Raw genomic sequence first — 21,791 nt, forward strand, 5'->3', positions numbered from 1 at the left:
CCACAGGTATTAGTGTCTAGAATATGTCTGCAAAATTTCATGAAATTTGGTTGCTTAATATTCAAATGAAATTGGAACTACGATTGTATGGAGTAAGTGACGGAGAGAGAAATGAAGCAAAGAACAAGAAATAGCAGATTGTAAAATAATAATTAGTCACGAGCTAAGACTTACAACCGCTTGAGAGAGGAAAAAATATGTAGCATCCGCAAAATGACTAGCACTTAACCAGTTTTTGTGTCGCGACCCTGTTTCACCCCCATGAAAGGGATGAAAAGCTATTGAGACACTAGAGCTTAGCCTTTCAGTGGCCTTACAAGACCTAGATTACGTTTTATTATGACAGGAAAGGGAGCTTTTGCCGAAAAATAATATGTATCTCGTTTAGATTATCTCACGTATAATTTTCTAAACATTTTGCAAATAATAACGTAAATTAAATGTTAAGACCTACTTGCACCCACATTCCAGCAAAAAAATAAATAAAAAATAAAAATAAAAATCCTGAAAACGATAAAAATATTTCTTCCTGCTAAGTATTATATTTGGACGTAAATAAAAATCGCGAGAGTAAAAATCGCTGTGCGGGCTATTTCTAACTGTTAACAGTCAAACAGGATTTTTTTTTCGTGTGCTTTCACTTACTGCTTGATTCTTACCTACCACTGTGGTTTTGAGGATAGTTTACCCGTAACTTAAAGGACGGTATTAATTTTACAGTATAAAGTCCTAATACTGTAATGTCCGTAGTAGCAGAGACGTGTGCTTCGTCGACCAACCAGATAGATGATGATTTATTGAGAGACAACGTCATAAAATTATCACATCATCTCACCATAAACTGTTAGTTGGTCTACATAGATATTATTCCTTTATCATTGGCTCGGGTGGACAGATATTCTAATATTCATGCGTTTGTCAATGGTTTTGATGTGAAATCGATTAACTTTGTATCTATCAAATATCTATACTAATATTATAAAGAGGAAACCTTTGTATTTTTGTATGTTTGTATTGAATAGGCTCAAAAACTACTGGACCGATTTCAAAATTTCTTTTACCATTACTTAGAGGGATTCTTCCGAATCCGTATAGGCTATATTTTATCCCGGAAAATAGAAAAAATAAATGTCCACCCGTGCGAAGCCGGGGCGGGTTGCTAGTCTCTAATAAAACGGGATACGTAATACGTATTTTAAATAGATTTTTCTTTTGTTTCAGGTGACCCAGGCAGGCTGAAGTTCGGACTCCATCATGCCTCATCATCAAACAACCTAAACAAAACACTATTCGTATTTAGAATGACTGGAATCTCCTTCGAACCTCACGTATGTGATACAAACCTACATAGACCTATTTTAATATGATGAAATCTTTTGCAAAATCCGCGTTCCTCTAGAATTAGTGTCAATTAGAACCAAAGTACCCGCCCTTCAAAAAGGGTGGTGATTTGAAATTATTTTTTCTAATAACCAAAGTTAGTGTAAGATGTCGAATATGCCAATTTATAGTCAAGTGGTGCCCAAGTCCCAGTATAGGGCGAAGAATTCCAAAGGCCAATCATCCAGAGAACCTCGACCTCCGAATACGGGTCGGGAATTTGATCCTCTCAATTATAATCATGGAGGAAACATACAACTTCTGAATGCGCCTTTGGAAAGTAGAATGGAGAAGTTAGAAAAACGGGAATCCCGAAGAAAGGACGAGGCTAGGTCTAGAAAGATGCAGAATAGAAGTGATAATGCAAATGAAGGGAAAGTGGAAGCTTATTTACGGCAGAACCAGGTCAGCATCAGGCAGCAACAGCATCGGCATTCCGCTGTTAGGCAGGCTGAACATCGGGTTAATTTAAGGTGAGTGTACTTTATCTACTACGAGCGACCCGCCCCGGCTTCGCACGGGTGGACATTTATTTTTTCTATTTTCCGGGATAAAATATAGCCTATACGGATTCGGAAGAATCCCTCTAAGTAATGGTAAAAGAAATTTTGAAATCGGTCCAGTAGTTTTTGAGCCTATTTAATACAAACATACAAAAATACAAAGGTTTCCTCTTTATAATATTAGTATAGATTAGCCATAAAGCGGTGAAAGCTTAGTGGTTTAGACGTTGACCTCCTAGTTGGGGGGTCCGGAGTTCGATCCCGGGCACGCACCTCTAACTTTTCGGAGTTATAAGCAATTAAGTATGCTTTACCGGTGATGGAAAAGTTCGTGAGGAGACCTGCATGCCTGAGAGTTCTCCGCAATGTTCTCGAATGCCTGTGAACTGTGAAGTCCGCCAGTCCATACTTGGCTAGCGTAGTAGACTATCGCCAAACCCTTCTCATTATGAGAGGAGACCCGTACTCAGTAGTGAGCCGGCGATGGATTGATGTTGATGTGATGGTACTTTATCTAGGTAGGCATTTCTTTTTAAATTTTTCATCTACGCTAAGGCCCGAATTTCTTATTCCGAGCAAGCAGTCTTGAATTGAAGTCAATTAAGATAACGGTTTACGTAGTAATTACGTGACTTGAATTTTAAGGAACGGACGCGGGAATCCAACTGAGTAGTTGCATTGGGTCTTTGGGATTTTGGAGTAAAGACGTGTCAACTATGAATATTTAAAATGTAAACTATGAATATTTAAAAGGTACTCGTAGGTTGTGAGCGTAGTTGCATTTGAGATGTAAAGGTTCTCTTTAATTGGGTACAAGCATTTCATTATAAATGAATATCTGAAGGATTTCCGCTGGGAAGCTTTATTATGTGTTGTTCTCTGTACTGATTTTTGTGTTGTGCAACAAAAGTATATTCATTCATTCATGAACGTAGACTCTTTCTGATCGCATTGCCCGTTTTAAATATGATATTGTTCAGAAACGTTCATACTTTCTTGCTTTTGTAAGGAATAAAACTCTATAATATAGTTTTATTAGAGACAGAATATTATTCTGTCTCTTTTATACTTATTATACTCTCTATTCTTTCCTATACTTTTGTTTTTTTTTTTTTTCAGATCTCTTCCTCTGAACGAGGTGTCCTCACGAGGCCACGATCGGACGCCAACTGATCGGCATCGCGGTTTCCCAGGCGATAGGGATGCATCCAGAGATTATCGACGCGAAAGAGACAGGGATAGAGAAAGAGATAGAGAGAGAGATAGAGAACGAGATTTTGATTTCGATGGTATGTATTATTATCTACTTATTTCTCTTCTGTAAAGAGCATTTTTGCGATATTTCAAACAGCTTCCTTGTCAAGGTCGGCTGCCTGGTTTTATTCAATGATTTCAAACAAAATTTCAAAAAAAAGACCTTCAACTTAAATAATACATTATTAAAAGTTGAAGTCCTAATGTGCCTGGATTAGTGTACTGGAGAGCGCAGCGTTAGAAGACCCCAGATATAAAATATGATAATTGATGATATATATGATGATGTCTGTATTTATATCTTTTTAATTTTGAGTGTTGGTTAGCTGTTTGGGCCTGAATAAAATAAAAAAATTATAGGTTCGCCACTCAGTCCGATGGCTCCAAAAGGGGACAAGGACCGGCCAGTGCGCAAGTCGACGTCAGCGCAGCGCGTATCCGAGATGATCTCCGCGGACAAGCGGCGGTTCTTCTGCAGGGAGTGGGTGTTTCAGAAGATCGCGCATTGCTTGGAGCAGCGGGCTGTTAGCAAGACTGCCGGAGCTTTGATTTTAGGTCAGTCTTCTAAAGTTTAATTGCGATTGTTGTATAGTAATCAACTTCATGCGGCGAATGCTCGTGAGGCGTGTAACATCTGCCCCCCAATACGTCACTTCATGATGACCACGACCGCTGTGCCAAGAGTGTAACGACAAAGAAGAAGAATCAACTTCATCGAAGTTAAAGTTTGCTGACCGACTTTGTATGCAGTTGGCGAGCAGCTTATAATATCAGAGAGCAGTGAGCACTAGTATGCGGGCAGCCCAACTGCCATAGTTTCTCTTCTCAGTCTGTTACAATATTTTCAGACATGGCTTGACTCAAGTTTTAAAAAAGCGAAAGTGAGATCAAGCTGTGATAGAGTAGTTTGACTTTGCTTATACTTAACTCAAAATTAAAAAAAGATATATTTATGTAACAGATACAAATCTGTCTTATTTAAGTAAAGTCTGTGAAAACTTAATTATCTTTATAGATCTCAGCCTTATAGTTAATTAAAATTCCATAGAAAATGGTATAATGTTATTTCGGTTAACAGGTGATGCGGGAAGTGGCAAGACAGCGTTGTGTCAAGAGCTCAGTCAGCCCGGCAGCGGTCCTCAGGCGCGGCAGCAGCGTGCGCTGAACAGGAGGCTGCTGGCGAGGCATTTTCTACAGGTTTGCTTTTCTTCTTATTATCAACCCAAGTTTAAAGTTTAATAGTTCAAAGAATAGAAGTTTTAATGGAGTAAATCGTTATCTTTTTTTTTTGTAAAACTTTACGCCTCAACGGGGCATTTAACGAGTAAATTTTGAGCAATGACTCGCCATATTTGCTCTGTTTCAACTGTTACGTCAAAAGCACGGTTTACCCTTAGATTAAGGGCTAAAATCGTACTTTGACAGTCCTTTTAGAAAATGTATGCACTATAGTTTGAATGGCTTAAAAATTTCATATGTAATGTAGTTGATTGTCGAACATAGGCTCTACTTGTTAAGTTTGTCGGAATTATATTTTTTTAACTTTAAACGCAAAACCATTTAAAATGGCGATTACCAAATGCATTGCGTTGAGCATTTTAAAATTCAATCGCGGTATATCCTCGAGTTCATTTGACCACATAACTTAAAATTTTGTAGAATAAAATCTTGCGAAAAAACAAACCCGGCGTTAGTGCGTCTGTTCAAGCAGTTTTTAAAAAGAGCGTACGTTTCGTTCTATTCTCAGGGTCCAGGTGAAAGCAGTCAGCGTCCAGGCGAGTTCGTCCGCTCCCTCGCCATGCAAATACTGAGCCACTCGTCCCACGCCCGGCCCAACGAGCGCGACCAGTCGCCCAAAGACGACGCCACACCCAGTAGTAACAGGTGATCTTACTAATCTATACCTTCAAGAATATTCCTGGTGTTAAATCAGCTCAGTACATTCTCTTAGCATACCACCAACACTAAAAGTCACTAAAATCATAACCCATCCTTTTGGCTTTGCCGTAGTCGGGTCAAAATACCACCAACAGACTAAAAGTCAAAGAAAAGGACTTTGACTTTCAGATTGGGTCCTATTGTACACTTTCTGATTGTCCAACAATGATGTAGTGGTGGTAATTAATTACGTTAACTTAAAACTAAAGTTACGAGGGTTCCAAACGCGTCCAAGCCTGAGAATAGCCCACAACAAACTCAGTCGGGTATAACTGCTAATTACTCATTACTACTACTGGAATACCGGCCTGTTGCACACGGTTTGGGCGCGTGACTGTAGGTGTATAGCCGGTATGGCTAGGTTGAATGAAGTGGGACTAGGACAACGCTATACGTAAGCAACATCAGTGCTTCTCGCTCTACTAAGTCATTTTCACAGGCTAGTAAGCCTCGACTGTGTAAGCAAATCTTATTTATTCGATTAAGGGTGCTTGTCAATGGAGTTTCAGTAGACCAATCTGATTACATATAGATGAAGTCATAATTTTAACTCTTCAATTAGGTTAGATACCTATTGATCTGCAAATGTAAATAAGTTTCTTTCATGCTTGGCTTCAGTGGACAGGCTTCTTCAATCGCCGCATTCACTGGTTGAGGTCACACAGCGGCCTCTATCGCTACTATTAAACGTAATTGTAATTTATTTGTTACAGGCGAAATTCCACGGAAGAGAACTTAATACAACGATTTAGGGAAATGGGTGACGACGGAGAAGAGAGCTCGAAACCTCTACTAGCTGATAGTGAAGGTATATAACTTTTTAATTATTAATTAATTCTCATGAAAAACAATGTAGACAGAACTAGCTGATCTCCGTGTAGATTTAGGCTTTAAAATCCCGTGGGAAATCTTTGATTTTCTGGAATAAAATGTAGCCTATGCGATTCAAACAAAAGATAACAGATAGACATACTTAAGGCAATATTTGTGCAGATTAGATAGATTAGAATAGACGCGGATGGATTTCTTGCTTATAGATCAAAGAACGGATGAAGAGGACGTAAACGCGCGACAGCGCACCGCGGAACGCATCCACGAACGCGACGCGTATCAAGACTGCATGCCCGACGCACAACTCAGTGGACAAAACGTGAGTGCTCTTCTTAGGTTGAAATCTATAGAGCGCACTTTGACTTTGCTGTAAGCAAGCTTAAGTTTTGGTTAAAACAAGACAGATTTATGCCAGCGGCATAACGCTGTCTTGTTTTAAGTGTCTTAAGTCTGAGCATAGTCAAAGTTCGCTCTATAGATCTAAGCCTCAGTTATTTTGGCTCACTGCAAAAGCTGGTCATATATAATTTTCGAATTCCCATAGTTCAATATAGCAGACAAATAGGCGTAATTAGTATAATAAACGTTCAGCCATCAATTATCAAAAATATTTCCTTTCCAGTTGCCAGAAATCTTGCCCAGGGCAAGCGTAAAAACCACCAACCCATTCGTAAGCAACGAGGAAGACTTCCGCCTATACGAAAACCACGAAAACCTGTTCCTGCGCAACATATCACAACGACAGTCGAAAGAACTACGGAACTCCCGGCTATTACGACAAAGTTCCGAACCGCTCTCCGATAAAAAGCCTACGGGACTCCAGAAAAGCATGTCCACCGAACAGGAGGAAAAACCAAAAGAAATTACCAATAGCCCCCCAAAGTCTAGAATTCCAGTTGCGAATTTCCGATATCCAAACAAAAGCGATTTAAGACCAAGCTCCGCGGAAAATTCACCGAAAAAATCCGACGCAAGACCAACCACACCCAAAGAGTTAGAAACTAAAACCGAACAGCCCGAATATCAAAACGTTTTGAACCCGAATATACCAAAAGATGATTTGCAAACGGATTTGGAAAGATTGCTGGAGAAGAAACGTTCAGCTTTGGACGATGTGCCTCCTCCCATACCAAGCTTACCCGTCAACCCAAGAACTTTGATAGCAAATGCTTACTATGATAGGCTGTTGTCTGAAACGGAGATTCAACAGGCGTTGTTGCCTCAGAATTTGGACAAAAATCCCGACGAGTGCTTCAAGAAGGCCATTTTATTCCCCTTGCTGGAGATTGATCCGCCGAAGCAATGTCTGTTTTTGATGGTGGATGCGATTGATGAAGGCGCTCTAAATGGTAAGGAGAATATGAAACATTATTAGAATTTTTATTAGAATTAATTATTATTAGAATTTAAAACATTATCAATTGTCAAGTGCGTTCTCTAGAAAGAAAGCTATACGCGGAGGGTCTTTAATATTAACCCGCAACAATATCAATTATAAAGAACGGAAAGACATTGTTAATCTTTCATTGGAACGCACTATTGAGCTGTCCTGTGTTGAGCTGGAGCGCTATATTGTCGTGTGCGTGTACCGACCCCCCTCAGGTGACTTTGTTCTGTTTGAGGACGTTATGGAAGAGGCCTTGAGGCGGATATGTAGGTCATCAAAAAAGATATTAGTTTGTGGAGACTTCAATATTGATATTTTGCTTCACACTTCTTTTACTGACAGATTACTCAATTTATTTAAAAGCTTTAATTTACAGAAAATTTTCAATGAACCAACACGGATAACTGCAAATTCAGCCACTTGTATAGATAACATTTTCTGTGACTGTAAGATTGTCGCAAAATCGATCATGACGAATCTAAGATCCGATCACTGTGGACAAATGATATCTGTTCCCAGTGATAATCAAGACATAACAAAGTTAATAAAGTATAGGCCAGTAACCACTAAAAAGGTAAAGCAGTTCAAACTAAAGGTTTTAACTGCTTTACCTAAACTTGACTTTACTCAGGGTGGTCCGGATGAACACTATAATGCTTTTTTTGATCTCATAAACTCTCAATTTAATTCTACCTTTAAAATTGTAGAAAAAAAACTGTTTAAAAATCTTAAATTTAGTGACTGGGCTACTGTTGGCATCTATAAAAGTAGAAATAAGTTGTTCGACTTGTATGCAGAAAAACAATATAACTACACTCCCACATTTGTTGAATATGTAAAAAATTATTCAAAATTATTCAAAAAGGTTTGCATACAAGCAAAGTCACTCTGCATAAAGCAAAAAATTATTAATTCTGATAATAAAATTAAAGCAGCTTGGGATATCATCACGGATGAAACTGGGAAACAAAAAGTGCATAACAATAAATTGGAGCTAAAAATTAATAACCGTATTATTGACTCCAATATTGAAATTGCAAATACATTTGAGAATTTTTTCCAGAACATTCCAGTCATCACTACTAGTTCCCTTAGCTCTTCACCAACAGAAGCCTATGATCTTCTCAGGGCCAATGTCACTGAATGCGGTGTGTTGTTTAGGTTTGAATACGTTACTCCATATGACATTGTTAAAGTGTTCAAATCTTTACAAAGCAAAAAAACCGGAGATCTGTGGGGAATATCAGTAAAAATAATTAACAATATTATTGATATTATTGCGCCATATCTAGCCTTAATTTTTAATGAGTCTGTGGATACAGGCGCTTTTCCAGATCTCATGAAATGTAGTAAATTGATACCTCTTTTTAAATCGGGTAGCAAAAGTGACCCAAACAATTACAGGCCAATTTCAATTTTGCCAACACTGAGCAAGATATTTGAGAAAATCATGCTCAACCAACTGCTTCAGCATTTCAATTTAAATAAGCTACTCCATTCTGAACAGTATGGCTTCACTAAAGGTCGATCAACAACCGACGCGGCCGCAATGCTGTTAAAGCATATATTCAATGCGTGGGAGGGGTCACAGAATGCCATTGGTATTTTCTGTGATTTATCCAAGGCATTTGATTGCGTTGAGCACGAGACTCTTTTAGTTAAATTGAGCCACTATGGAATCAAAGACACTGCGCTTGGTCTCATTGCGTCCTATCTTAGTGATCGTATTCAAACAGTATGTGTGAATGATGTGAAGTCATCCGGATCAGCCTCACTAATGGGTGTTCCTCAAGGCTCTATTCTAGGTCCTTTCATGTTCTTAGTATACATAAACGATTTACCATATGTAGTCCAAAATATTTGCGATATCGTACTATTTGCTGACGATACGTCTTTGATTTTTAAAGTCGATAGAAATAAGGACAATTTTGACGATATAAATGGTGCCATATCTCAGGTAACTCACTGGTTTACTGTAAATAATCTACTTTTAAATGCAAAAAAAACTAAGTGTATTGAATTCGCACTGCCCAATACCAAGAACACAAGTAACATTAATTTAATGATAAATAATGATATTTTGAAAATAGAAGAGACTACTACATTTTTGGGGATAACCTTAGATGCGAAGCTGCAATGGGGCACCCATATATCAACTCTTGCTGGCAAACTAAGCTCTGCTGCTTACGCGGTTAGAAAGATTCGACAATTAACTGACGTGGAGACCGCAAAGATAGTATATTTTGCTTATTTTCATAGTATTATGTCTTATGGAATCTTAATATGGGGTAGAGCGGCAGATATTGGGAGAATTTTTGTATTACAAAAAAGGGCAATACGCGCAATTTATAACTTAAAACCACGCGATTCACTTCGAGAAAAATTTAAGGAAATAGGTATCCTTACCGTAGCCTCTCAATATATTTACAACAACATAATTTTTGTAAGACAAAATATTCTTAGTTACAAGAAGGTTGGCGATCTACACAACAGGCTGACTAGACACCGTAACAGGCTTGCGACTCCTACACTCCGTCTCAGGAAGGTCCAAAAGTCATTTGTGGGAATGGGTATAATCTTCTATAACAAAATTCCTCAGTCAATTTTGGACTTGCCTTTACACAGGTTCAAAAAATCTATTAAAAATATGCTCTTGAGAAAAGCATATTATACTATCGAAGATTATGTAAATGATAAAAAAGCGTGGATTTGAACTTCGATTCGCTCCAGCAATGCGCAGGACTTCAATTGCTTTTATACATGGCATAATATTGTATATCAAATCTTTGAAAAGAGCAACCGCCGAGTTTCTTGCTGGTTCTTCTCGGTAGGAAAGGCATTCCGAACCAGTGGTAGATGCTTTTGACGATTCGAAAGAACTTGTAAAAGTCTAATTGAATAAAAACATTTTGAATTTGAATTTGAATTTGAATATGAATCTCTTTATTATTATAAAATTGAGAATTATTTTGTATGAATATCGAAAAAATCACCAAACCATTGTAGATCAAAATTTTTACGTCTCTATTGTACAACGTAAACTTGTTAAAGTTTAGGATATATTTTTATTTTATAGAACGATTTGTTTATAGAAAAATGTCTGCGTAGAATGGTGTCGAAAATACTGGCTGCATTTGGCAACCCTGAAGTTTTGTTATTTAGTGTAAAACAACCAGAACCCAAATATTGAATTAGAAATTCAATGAAGTTATTTTTTTAGGTTTATATAAGAATTATTAATTAGTATAATTATTTTAGGATTATTGATTAGTATAATTATTTTAGTAAGGTGTTTTTTTCTAGGGGATGTAAATGAGGACGGCACTGAGGGTTCCGTGGCAGCTCTGCTGGCGAGGCATCAGCATTTACTGCCGCACTGGCTGCTGCTGGTTGCTACTGCCCGGCGGCATTCCAGGCAATCGCGACCTCTCACTAAAATGTTTACTGGTAACCCTTTACCTGATTTTTCTTTATTTCTTCTCACAATATATTATTATGTTCTTCCAGTTTCTAACGACAGATATGTAGTAGCTTACATACCTGTCTCTCTTTTTCTTGTCTCTATTTTCTTGGCTCATTCTGTCTCTTCTCAGTGAAATTTGAACCTCCTCTGTTCGTTGGTGCGTATGGACGCAGTGTACTATTGAAATATTGTGTGCTGAGCTGTTTGGTAACATCATACTAACGCAGCGTGTATGTATGTTTGTGGTTTTACCTATCAAAAAGCTCATACCAACTTTAAATTTAGGGTTCCGCAAAATCACCTTGGATGAGTTACAACGGGCGCACGTGTCGGCCGACGTGCAGCGATACGTGCTCGCTAGACTCGACACGGAACCTAGACTTCGGTTAGTGCACAATTTTTATTCAGAATTTTGTTTGCAAGGATTTAATGACTAGTGAGGAAGGATTTAGGTTCTACATTTGCAACTTTTGGTGAACTTATGTTTCATTTCATCACAAAAAAAATTAAGTGTTATTTCTTGTATATTTTACATATTTACAGTTATTCTCTTTTGGTGAACTTATATTTCATTTATTTTCATTTCTATTAACTGAATGAATTAATTTCTTGTAGAGCTCGAGTTTCGAGTGATTCCACCGCAGCCGCGGCCGCTGCGGCGGCTCTCGATCATCTACGTATTAAAAGCGATGGATGTTTACTATATTTAGAAAAGGTAAGTTATGTCTATGGATATTTTACTACGGAAATACCTACTTTTTCAGAATTTTCTCACGGCATAGAAAACCAAATTTTGTCTAGTGGGAGGCTTCGGCCGTGGCTAGTTACCACTCTACCGGCAAAGCTGTCTCGCCAAGCGATTTAGCGTCCCGGTACGATGCCGTGTAGAAACCAAAAAGTATGTGTTTAATGAAAACTGCCAATACCCCTTCCAGGTTAGTCAGCTTCCATCTTAGACGGCATCATCACTTACCACCAGGTAAGATTGCAGTCAAGGGCTAACTGAATAAAAAAAAAAAACAACTATATTTTGAAAATATGTTTCAAAAAATTTAAATCATTTTGCCCTAACGCTTTGCTTTTTGATAAGGTGTTAAGCAATTTTTGTTCCGCAAAAATGGTAATGTGTTGATTATATTTACAGTAAACTGCTATAAAATTATGTCTAGACTAGAGGATGCCCGCGACTTCGCCCGCGTGGATTTCGGTTTTTTAAAATCCCATAGGAACTCTTCGATTTTCTGGGATTAAAAGCAGCCTATGTCCTTCCCCGGGATGTATCCCATGTCTGTACCAAATTTCATTAAAATCGGTTCGGCGGTTGGGCCGTTAAAACGTAGCAGACAGACCAGACAGACAGACGACAGACAGATAGACAGACAGACACACTTTCGCATTTATAATATTAGTATGGAAGTATGGATATGGAAGTTATGATATTGTGTTTTAGGTACTCGACGGTGTAGCGGACGGTTTCATAGCGCTGCGGGAAATTCGCGAGATACCCGGGACACTGAACGGACTCTACTTGTGGCTGGCACAGAGGTTGTTTCACGGACGACGATTTAATAAGGTCTGTACTAATTTTTTTTTGAATGCCTACAATTTATTGTTAAGCCTTTTAACATTTTTATGGCGTACAATTTATTGTTAAGCCTTTTAACATTTTTATAGCGTACAATTAAATGTTAAGCCTTTAACATTTTTATAGCATACAATTTTTTGTCAAGCCTTTTAATATATTTATGGCGTAGAATTTTTAGTTAAGCTTTTTAATATTTTTATAGTGTAGAATTTATTGTTAAGCATTATTCTATCGTGTCTAAAGAAGTTTTGCATCGTGATAATGTTGTGTTTTACCTAAGTAATTGCTAAATTTAAAACCAGATTTATCAGTCCTTCTAACATTGCCCATTGCATATCAATTTCACTCATATGCCCATTCTATGCACACATATAAAACTGAGTTTTAGTTGTTCATCAGGAAGACGGCTGTAGTTCACGCCGTTGGTATGCACTTGCCCTAAGTCTTAAGGATTTGATTTTCCTATGAGTGGACATACTAAACAAAATTTGACATACGTGGGCGGTCCCAGAATGAATTGGCCTGATATAGTTCTAAGCAACATATCGATACATGTTATGTTATATCGAACAGTACGTTTATCGTGTTACTTTATATACTAACATGCATCGACATGTAAAGCGTAGTATCAGCTCAGCAGTGTTTTGAACATCAAGAGTCGCGTGTTTTTCGAAAAGGTCGCAAACCGAATACCGAAGCGTCACAAAGTTTCTGTTTAAAGAAGGCTTATCTCCCGCTCAAATAAAAGATTGATTAGGTGGTGTATACAAGGAGTCTTTCCCCTCGTACAGCACAGTAAGAAACTGGGTGAAAGAGTTTTGCCTCGGGGGAGAAACCGTCGAAGACATCGGCCATGACGGTCGACTGGTGGAAGTGCTTTCTCCTGAAACTATTGCTCTAATGGGAGAGGAGGTTTTAAGTGGCCGCCGTTTGAAGATCAGAGTAATTGCAGCTAGATTTAGGCTCTCTAAAAGTACCACCCATCGTGCAATCCATGACTATCTTCATATGAAAAAAGTTAGTGCAAGGTGAGTTCCGAAACTTCTTTCAGCTGTGCAAAGACAGGAGCGAATGCGCTGTGCACCGAATTTTTAGATTTTTGTGGAGAAAACGTTCACGAAGCTGGAACATTCACCGTATAGTCCAGGCCTGGCCCCGTTGGACTATTATTTGTTCCCAAATTTAAAGCGGGGCTTAGGGGGAAAGAAATTTTCAAACGACGAAGAGTTGCAGGCGGCTGTTTTTAGTCATTTTGAAGACAAAGATTGCAATCACTTTTATGAAGGTTTAGAGATGTTAGTTCGCAGGTTTTAAAAGTTTGTTTATATTAGTGGAGATTATATAGGAAAATAAAATTGGTTTCATCTCATTTTCTTAACTATTTCATAGCTAGGCCAATTCATTCTGGGACCGCCTAGGTAGTTATCTATAGGCACAGTATAAAGAGAGACACAGTCTTTGATCAAAACAGGCCTTTGATCTCACCCTAAATGACGTCGACGACCCGTCAATGTCGGACCCTAACTACATTGGTCCTTGGTCAGTTTGGATCGCTAGGCTCCTTCGTTCCGCACTTACCGCTCAGTTACAATCCACATCTTTAAACAAGCACGATCCAACTTAGGCTGAGATCTATTGAGCGCAGTTTGACTTTGCTCAGATAAGGCACCATTAAAACGAGACAGCGTTATACCGCTGGCATAAATCTGTCTCGTTTTAACTGAAACTTAAGTCTAAGCAAAGTCAAAGTATGCTCTATAGACTTCAACTTAGGCTGCATCATCACTTGCTTGTATACTCTCTATAAATTAAAAAAAAAATTGCACTGTCTAGACAGCTTCATCGAACCTCTATCATATCTTTACTCTATGCTGTGTAGGTACGTCTCCTATTGGACGTGCTTCTGGCCGCGCGCTGTGGGGTCACGGAGGACATGCTGTACAAGTGCTTGCTTACCAAGGAGTACAGCGTCACTAGAGACGACTTCAACAGGAGGCTGCATCTATTGAGGCGGTAAGAGTTTACTCATAATTTAAATATATTTGAATAAAGTTTTCAAGTACGACTAAAAAGTCAGGCTTTCCTTTTATTTATTCAAATAAAAAACCTGTTCTGTTCTTATTTTTCACCCTCGACCCAAAAAGAGGGGTCTTATAAGTTTGGCGTGTGTATCTGTGTATCTGTCTGTGGCATTGTAGCTCCTAAACTAATGAACCGATTTTAATTTAATTTTTTTTGTTTGAAAGGTGGCTTGATGGAGAGTGTTCTTAGCTATAATCCAAGGAAATCGGTTCAGCCTTTTGAAAGTTATCAGTTCTTTTCTAGTTACTGTAACCTTCACTTGTTGGGGGTGTTATAAATTTTTAATTTACTCTTGTTCTGGTCAGGTTTGACTGACACTTTTTCTTTGAATTACGAATAAATACGAATAAAAGCAAAAACCACTATACTAATACGAGTATAATATTACGAGGGTGAAAATAATAATAATAATTATTCCCTAAAATGCTATTGGTCGTTGAGTGAGAGAGAAACATGTTCTTAGTATAATTTACGTCACTTGTTTCCAAAATTGATTTGAAATTTCCTCGTTACTGGTAGATAGGTGCGACTTATATTCTTGGTTTGGCAGAATCTTGGTTATGGAGCGTGCCACCGGGTATCTCAGCCTCTTTCACCACTCGTTCGCGTCGTGGCTGGTGGACGTGAAGCACTGCACGCGGCGCTACCTGTGCGCGCCGCCCGATGGACACGCAGCCTTAGCCATGTACTACACTCTTGATGCTAAGCGGTGAGTTGTGACGTCACATGTGTGACTAGTGCTCTTAGGCGCAGTGGCGGATTCATGCGGTGTAGAACATTTATGGCGCGTGTGTTATGCGTGTGTTGATCGTGTGTGGCGCGTTTCTTGAGTGCGCGTGGAGCTTGTATGACACGTTTGTGGAGCGTGTGTTAAGCGTGTGTGGAGTGTGTATGGCGGGTGAGAGAGTATGTGGCGCGCTTGTAGTGCGTTTTTAGAGCGTGTATGGTGCGTGTGTGAAGCTTGTGTGGTGCGTGTGTAGCACGTTTGTGGAGCGCGCGTGGAGCGGGTGTGGCGCGTGTGTGGAGTGTGTATGGCGCGTTTGAGGCTGTATGCGGCGTGATTGTGGCGCGTTTTAAGAGCGTGTGGGGTACGAATTTGGAGTGTGTGAATATAGTAATGCGTTTAGAAACCTGAGTTTACTTTTTTAAAAATCTCTTGCAGGTTAAGTGCTCTGGAAATCCATAACTACGTATATCACATGACACATCTAGAACAACATATGGCAGCGCAGAAGAAAAACAAAACTTCTACAACGTAAGTTTTTCCAAGACCTAAAATATCTGCCGTAAATCCCGTAAAAAAAGTTGGGTGGCAGTGGTGACTGCCGGCACAAGTGAAAAAAATTCCCACTACCGAAAGAATATTTGGCACTTCTATTAAAAATTGTACCTTAGTTAGTTGCGTTATCAAACAAACTTTAAAAGCTTATCAAATTAGCATGTCCGTGTCAGGACCTTGAAATTTTTACCCATCCCAAAAATAGACCAACTAAAGAAGTTTTCACTTAAAAAACAGGTTTTTTTTTGCTGGAATTACGGCTCTTGGTTCTAGCCTTTTTGAGCCTTGTTAGACTAGTTCGTATATTGAACTAAGTACTGTTAAATAGTTATATTCTATTTCAGAGATGAAGAAGAACATTTAGATCTGCATACTTTAATACTGTTATGGGTATTGGACTCGGGATGTGACGTCGAAGCGGCTTTGAAAAGGGAGACAGACATGAAACTCGTTGATGTTGATAATAACCAGGTGAGTCTTGTACTGTGGTAATGTTAATAAATCAGAGCAATTTTTAGTACAAATTCATTTAATCACTAGTCATTAAAATTAAATTATCAACTAAGTCTTCCCGTTATCACACTGTATAGTACGGGCACGCACTCAATCAAGTACGTATGCACTCTGAGGTGCGTACTTGTGCTACCACTTTTATAAGTCGCATCGACAAAATTCGTTTACACAGAAAAACAAAGCAATTTAATGCTAACCAAAACCAAAAAACCAAATGTACACCAATGAAATACAGACCTTATTGCTTGGCGTTAAGGTTTTAAACACAAAAATAACAGAGACTCGTCCTGTCTCGCTTACAATTCGCGCGTACAAAACATGTTGCGTAGGCAACGACCTACACAACGACGACGTAGGCGGACGGACGCGCGCTATGGTTGGCTGAAATATTTTCGCGCCCTTCAAAAATAAGGTTTCTGCGCAGGTACATTGGCGTAACTTACAAAATTGGTAGTACTGCCGCACATGTTTCTAAAAGTTTCAGAAAGATTCGTTGCGCACACATCGTTAAGATGCTATTGTTTTTTTTTAGAATGAAGACCAAAAATTGGAAGAAAAGGATGGTGATCCAGAATCTGAAGGAAAGGAATCTATTTCATGTAAATCACGTAAGTTTATACTTTTAATTTTAATTTCTATACCTACGTAATTTCCTCTGATGCAGAATGTAGACCAGCAGATTAGAAAGGCGCCGACCTTTTTTAAAAACAACTTTTTCTCTCTCTTGTGACTGATCTGCGATAAGCATTGTTATTGGTTGAATACAAATAGAAGAGCACGCACTGTTTTTACGTTTTTCATTATACTAATATTAACCTTATGCTTAGGGAAATAAAGCTAAATCTTAGTTGTTTATAAAGACGACGTATTTTGTATATATAATTTATTGTGTAAAACCGTAAACAATTGGCCTACTAAATAATAATAATTAAATACGGAAATTTTTGTAACAAGGAAAACAATAATATGAGTACTGTGATTTTATTTTGCTCATTAATGTTTCCCTGAAATACCTTACGTATATATGCGATATTGAAGGAATGTGGGTATTTTATAAACCCTAAGATATTTTATGACCTTTGATTTATAATACACTATATTTAACCTGAATTGAGATCTATTTTTAGACGTTTTAGCCATGTTTTAGCACATGACTATGAATTTAATATAAATTTGTATTTAAGGAACTTGAGACAAAAGCATTTTCTTCGAAAAAAAAAATACTTACTTGAAAAAGACTCATGTCATCTAACTTTGATTATTTTTTAAAGCAGACAAAAAAGTTTTAAAACGATGCTCGAAAGGCGTACATTAAGTTGAAATCTAAATAGCTTACTTTGAAAAGTGCTCATACTTGAGGCAGTTTAAAGGAAACAGATTTTTTCTCTCTGATATACATCTGTGTCGTATTTTCAATGTCAAAATACAATATAGACTAGGTTGTGGTTTCTTTTCGGAGTCTTTGTATTGTGTGTGTTTTAAGCAATTGAATATTACTTGCTTTAACGGTGAATGTACATTGTACAGTATGAAATCCGCGAAACATTTGGCGCCGCTTGCTGATAAAAGTCGTGATAGGAAGTACTATCACGTTAACCATGACATACTACAACGGTTCTCCTAATTTTATCTACATATATTGAAATTAATTTACAACATCGTCTGATAAAAAAGTTCGGAGTAGAATATGGGCATCAGCAGTGGCTTATTCCGCGACTTCGTCTGGATTTACGTTTTTAAAGGTCTGTTGAAAGTTTTCAAAATCCTTCCTTAGTGCACCTTTAGGGCTCTTTTCTGGAGATGTCTGGTAGCGTCGCAAGTGGTACTATACCATATAACAAGGAAACGCTTTTTTTTATTTTTTTTTAAAATTCAGATACAAGTTAGCCCTTGACTGCAATCTTATCGGTGGTAAGTGCTGATGCAGTCTAAGATGGAAGCGAGCTAACCTGGAAGGGATATGGCAGTTTTTATTAGACCCATACCCATTTGGTTTCTTCGCGCCGCGTCTCCAGAAAAGATCCTACTAATTTTAAATGTTTAGGTCCACCGGTTAGGCTGTGTGCTGCCTGTCAATTAGTAAATCAGTATAGGCAACTTAAAAAGTACGGTACTTTTTAAGGTGCCCTCAGAACGCGCACACAATTGAATTTTAAAAGATTTGTTTGCCTTATGTGCAAAATGGAGGCCAATAACATGTAATAATGCAAAAAGAAAACATATATGGAGTTCTATTGTATATTGATTAAGAAAACCCAACCAAAGTCGCGTAAATTAATAGTCTTGATCAATCTAATTACTACTAATTCTTTATCATATCCTGCTATTGTAATATGTCTTATCGTGTTTCAAAATTAGTCTTATGTCTATTGAAATAAGGTATAATTTTGCCATTGAGTCACAATACTCAAACAAAAATGGTCATCGGAAATAAATTCGCTTGCAGTTTAATACAAGTCATTAAAGGATAACGACGTGAAATATTAAATTGCTTATAATAACAATTAGTTATACCTAGTGGTTTTACAAAAAAGTTTAGTTTTTTGGAATGGCTCCATTAAACACTTCCAATTCGACATTCACTTTTAAAGATGTGATGAATATTTACGATTTTATAAGTACGTATACTTCAATGTTTATTTAAATCCCTACTTAATATTAAAAATGTGAAAGTGGGTACGTTTTATGGTTTGTACTTCAATCACAGCGCAACAAAACAACAATTTGATGTGGTATTTTAAACATGTTAAAAATGTGGACACGGATATGGGCTACATTTTATTGCGGTAAATCCGAGTTCTCACGGGGTTTTTAAAAATCTAAAGCAAGAGGATAAATTCCCAGACATCATCTAGCAGAAACACAACAACAAGCTATTTATTATTTGTCCATTATTTTAAATCAAACTTTTGAATCGAAAATCAAGTCTGCTTTATTTTAACAAATGTATAAGATGAGATATCTCACTAATTGCTAAGTCGACTGCTGTTATTTTGTAAGTGTTCATAATTCATATCACATGTTCACAAGAAAACTTACCTACATTATGATTTATTTGTTACTCCATGACATACTTACCTTTGTTACTACAGGTAGATGATCGTATCGTCCATTCCTTGAATTAGTAGTCACTTTCAACGAAAATAATAAAAGCTGCGGGAAAATGTATGACAAATTTTCTTTACATTATTGGGAACTAGAGGATGCCCGCGACTTCGTCCGTGTTACATGGATTTAGAGTTTTAAAGACCCCGTGGGAACTGTTTGGTTTTCCGGGATAAAAAGTTGCCTATATCAATTACAGGGACGCAAGCTCCTCGGTACCAAATTTCATATAAATCGGTTAAGCGGATGGGTTTTTTGAAAACCCGTGGGCTCTCTTTGATTTTCCGCGATAAAAAGTAGCTTATGTCCGTCCCCAGGATATAACGCTAACCCTGTACCAAATTTCGTCAGAATCGGTTAAACTGTTGGGCCGTGAAAAGGTAGCAGATAGATAGACAGACACAGACACACTTTCGCATTTATAATATTAGTATGGATTCAGCGCAATCAACCTGTAGCTCGATTCCGTAAAACCTGCATCAATCATTATTACAATGGCTATTGTCGTTATTGGCTAAAATAAATTGGCTGTTCTTGTTGCAACAATGCATTGTGACCAATAGTGAGCGAGTGTCAGCCAATCAGATGCGATTGCGATCGTGACATTGTAGCTGTCATTCTATCGCAATCGAGCAGCAGTTTATCTGTGCGGTTGTGAAACTGGGTTACGGATATATCTCATCGGTCATGTAAAATATGTAATGTGGGTAGTATGGCCTAGTTACGATAGCGCAGTCGCTTTTTCTGGTTAAGCAACATTGATTCATGGCGGAAACGGATTTGGTGACCGACTTTAGATGTACTTAAACTCTCATTTATTAATTTCTCTCTTACCTTATTTTAAAAAAATGTCCATAAAACTAAAATAACAGAAATAACAAAAATAAAATAACAGAAGCAAATTACAATAAAATAACACAAACAACAGAAAAAATTACAGAAACAACAAAATAAATAAATCACAGAAACAAAAGAGAAATGAAATAACAGAAACAAAAGAAAACCAAATGTATGTACTTTACTATTAGTCGAGTTGTATCTTGAAACTCAACCCACCGCATTATTATCTCAAGATAATTTCCACCATTCTGTGGTGAATGGAAGAGGTTACGACGCGACCCTAAATCAATGAGGATTCTATTGTAGACATGTCTCTCAAATGAAAAGAGAGAGAGAGTGGCCTAGTTTGTAGCATTGCATTTCATGAGTTTTTTGTTGTTTGAGACGGCTTGCGGTTGCGGTATGGTAAACCTATGTGGTGGCGACTACTGACGTCTTAGTACAAACATTTAAGGAAGTTATATCGGTAAAACGTTATGACCAGGAAAGTACTAAGTCAACTTACATTCACAGAAAGTGCGACGGGCTAAACATTAGTCAACGACATCTTACTATAGGTATATCTTTCACTGAAACAGGTCGTGAGGTACTTAGGGCGCTGATTGTGGGAGGGTGACAGTTGTCGTAAAAATCAAAGCTCTCCATATCGTTGTCACCCTCCCATAAACCGCTCTATATGTGCGAGCCGTCTTAATCAAATGGTACATCTATATGCAACTTTGTTGATGAATAAATAGATTACATTTATTTATTTACATATATTTATTTTAATATTATACATTAATGTATATACTTGCACCATTTTGCCTGGAAGAGATCGCTAGGTAGCAATAAGGCCGCCAAATTTTACCTACCTGCCTATATTTTGTTTTGCTTTGTATGTCTTGTTTCTGTATTAATTTTGTGGTGTAGAATAAAATTATGAATATTCATTAATTCTTTCTTTGTCCACAGTGGAGCCCTCAACCCTAGAGAACATAATGCCGGAACTAGTCAACGGTAGCACGTCAAGATGGCCGCGGGACAGGCGCGTGCTGAGAGCTTTGTTGGAGTTGAGCAGAACTGATTCTATCCCCACTGAGCCCGAGGGAGAAGACCTAAACGATTTGGTAAGTTTTTAAACGTACCCTAGCCTACGCCGCGTTAATTTAAGTTTTTGAAAAACCCCATGGTAACTATTTGGTTTTCCGGGATTAAAAGTAGCCTATATTCGTCTCCGAGATGCAAGCTATATTTGTACCAAACTATTTAGTCAGAATCGCTTTAATGAATGGGCCTTGAAAGGTATGGGCTTATCCATAAATATTATAAATTCGAAAGTTGAGCCCTGAAAATTCCTGTTAATTTTCAGGGCAGGCAACCTTTGAACACATCGTACCGAAATTCGTAATTTTTTATCTCTGAATTTCAAAGTTCCAAAAATGGGATTCTTAAAATTCACGTAATATCGCGGGAATCTTCTGGTTAGAAAACGATTATTTGGATTTAATAACTTTTTTCTAAAAATCGGTTTACAAAGTTATTTAAAATGGGTACCGCTCGCGCTGTACGTTTTTTGATTGCCAATTTTATCTATGAATTTGAATTTGCCGAAATGTTGAAATATCATTCAAAACTAGTGATTATCTGAT

At 37.8% G+C, this 21,791-nt stretch overlaps 1 protein-coding gene across 3 annotated transcripts in view; it reads left to right on the top strand.

Moving 5' to 3' along the window:
* The window catches only part of LOC123871046 (ankyrin repeat domain-containing protein 50), a 73,696-nt gene that overhangs the window by 39,712 nt on the left and 12,193 nt on the right, over positions 1–21,791 (top strand). For 2 of the 3 annotated variants that reach the window (XM_045914605.1, XM_045914607.1), the window contains exons 2-19: positions 1,222–1,853; positions 3,003–3,172; positions 3,498–3,692; positions 4,216–4,334; positions 4,885–5,021; positions 5,789–5,883; positions 6,113–6,225; positions 6,529–7,255; positions 10,597–10,740; positions 11,042–11,141; positions 11,372–11,471; positions 12,207–12,329; positions 14,221–14,354; positions 14,974–15,132; positions 15,586–15,678; positions 16,047–16,173; positions 16,748–16,823; positions 21,115–21,269. In XM_045914605.1, the coding sequence (XP_045770561.1) occupies positions 1,489–1,853; positions 3,003–3,172; positions 3,498–3,692; positions 4,216–4,334; positions 4,885–5,021; positions 5,789–5,883; positions 6,113–6,225; positions 6,529–7,255; positions 10,597–10,740; positions 11,042–11,141; positions 11,372–11,471; positions 12,207–12,329; positions 14,221–14,354; positions 14,974–15,132; positions 15,586–15,678; positions 16,047–16,173; positions 16,748–16,823; positions 21,115–21,269 (3,132 nt within the window). In that variant the 5' untranslated portion in view covers positions 1,222–1,488. The remainder of the gene's footprint in view (positions 1–1,221; positions 1,854–3,002; positions 3,173–3,497; positions 3,693–4,215; positions 4,335–4,884; positions 5,022–5,788; positions 5,884–6,112; positions 6,226–6,528; positions 7,256–10,596; positions 10,741–11,041; positions 11,142–11,371; positions 11,472–12,206; positions 12,330–14,220; positions 14,355–14,973; positions 15,133–15,585; positions 15,679–16,046; positions 16,174–16,747; positions 16,824–21,114; positions 21,270–21,791) is intronic. The other variant, XM_045914606.1, reaches the window with a different exon arrangement.

The sequence above is a fragment of the Maniola jurtina genome, chromosome 13, assembly GCF_905333055.1.
Source record: "Maniola jurtina chromosome 13, ilManJurt1.1, whole genome shotgun sequence".
Taxonomy (NCBI): Eukaryota; Metazoa; Arthropoda; class Insecta; order Lepidoptera; family Nymphalidae; genus Maniola; species Maniola jurtina.